The sequence below is a fragment of the Humulus lupulus genome, chromosome X (assembly GCF_963169125.1).
Source record: "Humulus lupulus chromosome X, drHumLupu1.1, whole genome shotgun sequence".
Taxonomy (NCBI): Eukaryota; Viridiplantae; Streptophyta; class Magnoliopsida; order Rosales; family Cannabaceae; genus Humulus; species Humulus lupulus.
In genome coordinates this window covers 129,373,246-129,379,165 of record NC_084802.1, presented here as the reverse complement: position 1 = coordinate 129,379,165, position 5,920 = coordinate 129,373,246, and the positions used below count along the sequence as shown (strand labels likewise).

General features: G+C 31.8%; 1 protein-coding gene across 1 annotated transcript; it reads right to left on the bottom strand.

Annotated features, from left to right (window-relative positions):
* Positions 1–261: 261 nt before the first annotated feature.
* LOC133806260 (WAT1-related protein At5g64700-like) lies at positions 262–5,131 on the bottom strand. Its single transcript, XM_062244380.1, has 9 exons — positions 4,956–5,131; positions 4,772–4,835; positions 4,547–4,662; positions 3,763–4,018; positions 3,209–3,446; positions 1,256–1,350; positions 979–1,033; positions 789–892; positions 262–267 (listed from the first exon to the last, which is right to left on the bottom strand). Exons 1-9 carry the CDS (start codon positions 5,129–5,131, stop codon positions 262–264), a joined length of 1,110 nt encoding a protein of 369 aa, XP_062100364.1.
* Positions 5,132–5,920: the final 789 nt, after the last annotated feature.

Sequence of the window (5,920 nt, the reverse complement as noted above, 5' to 3'; positions counted from 1 at the left end):
TCCCAAGGACTCATCAAACCTCTTAGTAATGACAAGATCATTAATACATGAAAATTCTAGTCATGAACATGGTGAACATTAAAACTTCCTCAATTAAGCAAGAAATATTCAAAACAGGGAAAAACTGTAAGATAACTTCCTCAATATAGTGTTTCTAATGTGGTTTTATGCACATGGTGACTAATTTCTGCTCAAACCAGTAAAGATAAACTGTAGAAAAAGCTTATTTAAGGGATTTTGCTTATTCTAATGATAAAAGAATTATTTCTGCAAAAAAATGTCAAAAAGAATCGAATTCCAAGAATAAACTACATTTATCAAGTGGCTTGGTTCCATTTACAAGAAAATGATTTCTATTAAGGTTATTTGACAATGCTTAACTTGTACAAAACTAGAAGAGACTACAAACACTATAACATCAAATCAGGCTCTATGTCTAACAATAGAGAATCTTAAAATATCTATCAATAAAATACATTGATTTACCATTTTCACAAGTCCATAATATTCATATAAATATAAACGCATAAATTATACATAAATAAAACTATCAAATATAAAAACCAAATAACTAACTAGAGACACAACAACGATTGTTAATAGCCACAACGCAAATATTATTCCAATATATATATTTCAATTCACTAAGACACACAAGTTCTCAATCTTCTGTTATCACCGCAGCACACAACAATAATCTCAGAACCTACTTCACTATGGATGAATATTTAAGATATTCAAACTCATCTAACATTAGCATAATATTAAAACAAAGGTAAAAGGCATACCACTTGCAAAATGCAGACAAAAATAAGAGTCTCCCGTGAAAGATTGCTTGCACACAAAGTATCTTGCCTCTTCTCTTGGAGGCAGCCATCCAGAAAAGCTTTAACTATATTAAAAATATAATAAAAATACAGAGATAGAGCCATATATTAGCAATATAACAGCACCAAACACTAATTCAAAAGAAAAAACCAGCGTAGAAAACTTTCATTGAATTTTGACCAATATGATATGTTGAAATGTATGTCTGTAAAACAGGCATCCAAGTATTTATGTATGCACCTAAAGAAAGAATACCTAGTGGATAATAAATAAGGAATAATTCAAAAGATTCACTGCCTTGGTAGCTATTGGCTGAACTAAAAGCCAACAGGCAACGACACTGTAAAGGTAATATGGTTATAGGCATAAGATTAGACTCCTGAAGTAAATGCAATTCAACACACACAACAAAGTAATAGTTAATCACCTCATCAATATCGAGGGTTCCTTCGGAAACAATAGTAACACTAGTGACAGCAGCATTGTGTACGTGATTGTGATGATGATGATGATTGCTGCATTCTGTATTATCCATCCCAATTGATGTAAAGAAATTAGTTGATAACCAAAAAAGCAATTAACAGAAATCAACAATATGAATTGTCAAAGATAAAACTAACTAAATAGGCACTTAAAAGACAAACATGTACTATAATAGTAATAGTAATAGTCATAGTAATAATAATAATAATAATAATCAACTGACAACTAATTCATCGGTACAAAAAGTTTCTATAACAGGAGCAGGTTTAGCAAGTCCTACAAAGCAAATATCACAATGATAATCAAGCACCAAAACCAGTTTGAGATAAAGTTTGAATAAAGAATTATGAGTCATTTGACATTCCCAAATGGTAGAACCATTTGTGAAATTAAATGCAAAATCTACTAAACAAATCAATTTTCTCTTGTATGGCAAATACTTGGAGGGTGTTTTACTGTGCAAATTTATTGGTTTCTTCTCAATACAATAAAATAATAAATGCAGTTTTCTAGAAATGCCAAACCGTTTGGTTTGTTTTGAGGTGAAACAGGTGACGCAAACAAACAACTCAATCTCTATGATTTGAGCCTTAGATTTGAGATAAAAATCTTTCTAGAGACATCACCCAAATCACTGATAATACCCCAAAACCAAAACAAAAATCAATACAAGTTTTACTTAACAAACTAAAACACTAAATATCAAAATCAAAGTTAAAAAAAAAAACAAAATACCTTACCTCTTGAGCTACTCCGAGAGAGGCTTCAGTGAGGTGAAATTTGAGAGAGGCGAGGGAAAGAGAAGAGCGTGAGAAAGAGAGGCCCTGTGAGTGTTTGAATTAGCTAGCATACAACCTCTCTAGTTTTAATTTTTTGTGTTATCTCAATTAGAAACAAATATATATAATCAATATTCAAAACACTTTCTTGATATTAATTTGAAATCTAAAAAAGAAAAAAAAACTATAGAAGAAACTAACAACTTCGTGAGTGATTGGGTCACTTGCTGCCTTTTGGGTAAAATTTCAGCTTGTTTTTTTTTTTATTAGGATATATTTATAACACTTCCAAATTTACGTAATATTTGAACGTAATATATAAGAAAAATTGTTGTAGTGTAAGTAGAACTAATATTGCAAGACTCTTCAACAGAATAGAAAAAGAAAAAACAGGGGGTCCATCACTCAATGTTGACTTAATTTACAGTATATATCTTGCAAAAACTTTAATGCCTTGAAGATATATTCTCAGCATTGAACTATATGTGTGCGTATTAGTACTGAGTTTGAACTGTAATTGACAATGTTGAAAGGGTTGAATTTAAGAAAATCTTAATTATTCACCTGCCAAGGTTAATGGCCTCGCCTAAGAGAAACATTGAACCGATCATAGTAAGGATTAGAGTCAATGGTTGTGACATGGCCAGGAAAACTGGTCCCTTCATCTGAATCACCCATGCTTGAATGTTATATGAAAGAGAAGTAATTAAAATTCCCTGTAAAAAAATAACTTAAATCAACTATGCATATAGTGTAAACTGAAAAATCTTTATAAAAATTCAAGTGTCATAAAAAACTTTATAATGCCCAGATAATGGGCAGAGAAGGGCTTTTCAGTCTCCATTTCTTCACCATAACAATATCTTTATTCAAAAGAGAACATTTTACTAATTTAGAATCAACGGAACATAGAAGAGTATGAAAATTTCACTAGGACACAACTTCCCAAATCTATCTATATTATCAATATGTAAAGCGAATAAAGAAAGTTACTTAAAGTTACAAAATTCCATACCAACTTTCGTTTCTTCCATGAGTATTTGGTTTTTTTTTTAATTTCTTTTATTATAAAAACAATTTTGTTATACATAAAAAAAATATTAAAAGATAAAGGTTACCTTCTGCTGTCTCCTCTCCACTTAACAAAATGAAATTATATGAATGAAAGAAGTAATGAAGGGTCTCTTGTTTGCTTACTGTGTAAACTATTGTGAGTAATTTAATGTTCCAACCAAGCTTCCATTCACTAGGATCTCTCTCCAAAGTAATAGCAAATACAAAACACTGACCAGTACTTGAAAGGCATAGTAGGGTTGTGAACCTTAGCCTTTCTGGATAAATTTTCAAGATTCGAGCCTAATATTAATAAAAGTCAACACATCATATAAAAGGTTACAATGATGAATTTGTAATCAAAACACAATATCTTTAATAAAGTTTCTATATGTGGTCTCAAACTTAGTACTTGGTCCTCAAAATTTCATCTATATCATATTTTTATCAATGTCATGATTACTTGTTGGTTTCAATCAAAATTAATAGTGAAATATTCTTGCCAAGATTTGAAGTGTTAGTTAAACGATGTTTAGGGACAAGATCAACTTTAGAGAGTCCAAGTTAATATGTATCAACAAAATGAAACAATGTAATTTCTGACATCAACTCTTATTACCTGAAGAACAAGGGACAAAGACCAAGCAAAGGTTCCAAATAGAGAGAGTAAACAACCAATTACCCATCTTTTGTTAGAAGAGAGATGAGATTGATGTTCTTCTTGTGGGTGATGATACTCAAAGGGGTGATGGTGGAAAAAGGGATTCAAATGAGGACCTTTGTAAAAGGTAAGAATCACAATACCAGCCATGCACGCCCCTAGTCCTGCAACCTTCACTATCCCTGCTGTTGTCCTTATGTTTAATTTCTCCATCCTGTTTGTGAACATGCAATGTGATTGATTTGATTTCATACATATTTAGGCACAAAAGGGTAAAACTTAAAACATTCCAAGTTTCCAATATCGGTGAAATTATCTGTATTTCCTATTTGAGCTCAGTATGTTTTTAATCCTTTCTTCTAATAAACAGAATACATTCTATGGTATTTTCCTAAAGTAATCTCATGTTTTATTCTTAAGTTCACCAATCAAGATTTATGGATAGTCCTTTTCAACATCTGTGTAAAGCTATAACAGAATGGCCGATAGAAAACAAAAAACAAAAAATGCTACTATTTGTCCTCCACTTGAAAAGTAAAGTGTTAAAAGAACAATGTAGGAAATTTCGACCTGTTTCAATTTTTTAAGTTTCAAGACTAAAAAACAAACTTTTGTATCTTTGTTCAGAGACCAATTCTGAGGATTAGATGTTTCTTTTTACAAAAATCTATTACCCTGATGTGAAGATCTAGAACAAATAAAAAAATTAAACAAATGCACATGATTAAATTGATAAAAGCACTGTAGAAGAAGAGCCAAGAAAAAAGTTGCAACAGGGAGGCAGTTCAATATAGCAGCACCAAATGTTGCTGTTGTGTAGGCAAGTGCAACATTAGAAGCATTAAGGGGAAGAGTCACCTTGCGATGAAACAGTTACAAAACATCTTGGCAATATCAATAAACTTATGAGGAAAGCTTATAACTTTCATGGAACATTTTAACATATTGATATATACATAATACATACATACCCCAAGAAGGCAAGCATGAAAATCTTGCCGAAGGTAACAACAGAAAGTGGTGTTCCATTTCTTCTACAATGCAATAAAAAAAGACTGTCACAACATGTTATATATATATATATATAAATTACTTAACTCATCGTAAAAGAGTACTTAATTAAAATAACATAATGAAAGAAAGAAAGGGACCGCCTTTCGAAAACCATAGCAAGAGGGACTAAGACGACAGTTCCAACTAGTTGACGATAGAAAGTGAAGATGTAACAGTTCATACCACCATTAAAGGTGGCTTTGGTAAGCAAAACCATGCCAGCATATATTGCTTGTGCTAGTATCACAGCTAAATAGTACTTCTCTTCCCCCATATTTAGTGATAGTGATGTAGCATAAGCTGTTTTTTTTAACCTTGACTTCAAAATCAGATTGGAGAATGGAGACTGAAAATATAATGAAAGGGTTCATATAAATAATCAATAACCCTCTCACAAATGAAAAAGCAATTTCGGAAGAAAGAAGTAGCTACAAAAAATTGTGTATTGATTCTCTAAGCACTATGCCAAAAGAAGGCTTATTCATAATCATGAAAAGACGGTTTAGTGACTTGAATTGTTATACTGTTTAGTTACAAATGACGAGACGAAACTAGAAATTAGTGAGTGAGTGGTTGTGTAGACGAGAGTGAATGGAGGAGAATAACATGGTTGTGTAGACGAAAAAAAAAAGAGAAAGAAAGAGAAGCTGAGAAGCAAGAAAGAGAAGCAAAGAAAGAGAAGCTGGTGACACATTGAAAATGGCATCTAGTTCAGTTCAGTGCCCTGATCATTTCTGAGACAACTAGAGGATGGAACAGACACATTATGTCATAAGATAGACCACGTGTAAGCACCTAAATATGCTGTGACATGTTTAGGTCTATTATACTGATTTGACGGTTTGCCATATAATCTTTCACAGCTTTTTGCAAAAAATAATATCATATCACAACAAACCCAGATCCCCATTTCTTATGCACCTCCACTAATTGTTGACAATGCTAATAGATATGAATAATCCCAATTGAGGAACCCACTTCAAAGTTGCATCTAACATTTTGTTTCTTGTTATAGAAAATGCCAATATTTGGATATGCGTAGACAAAGGAAGCTTCAAAACAT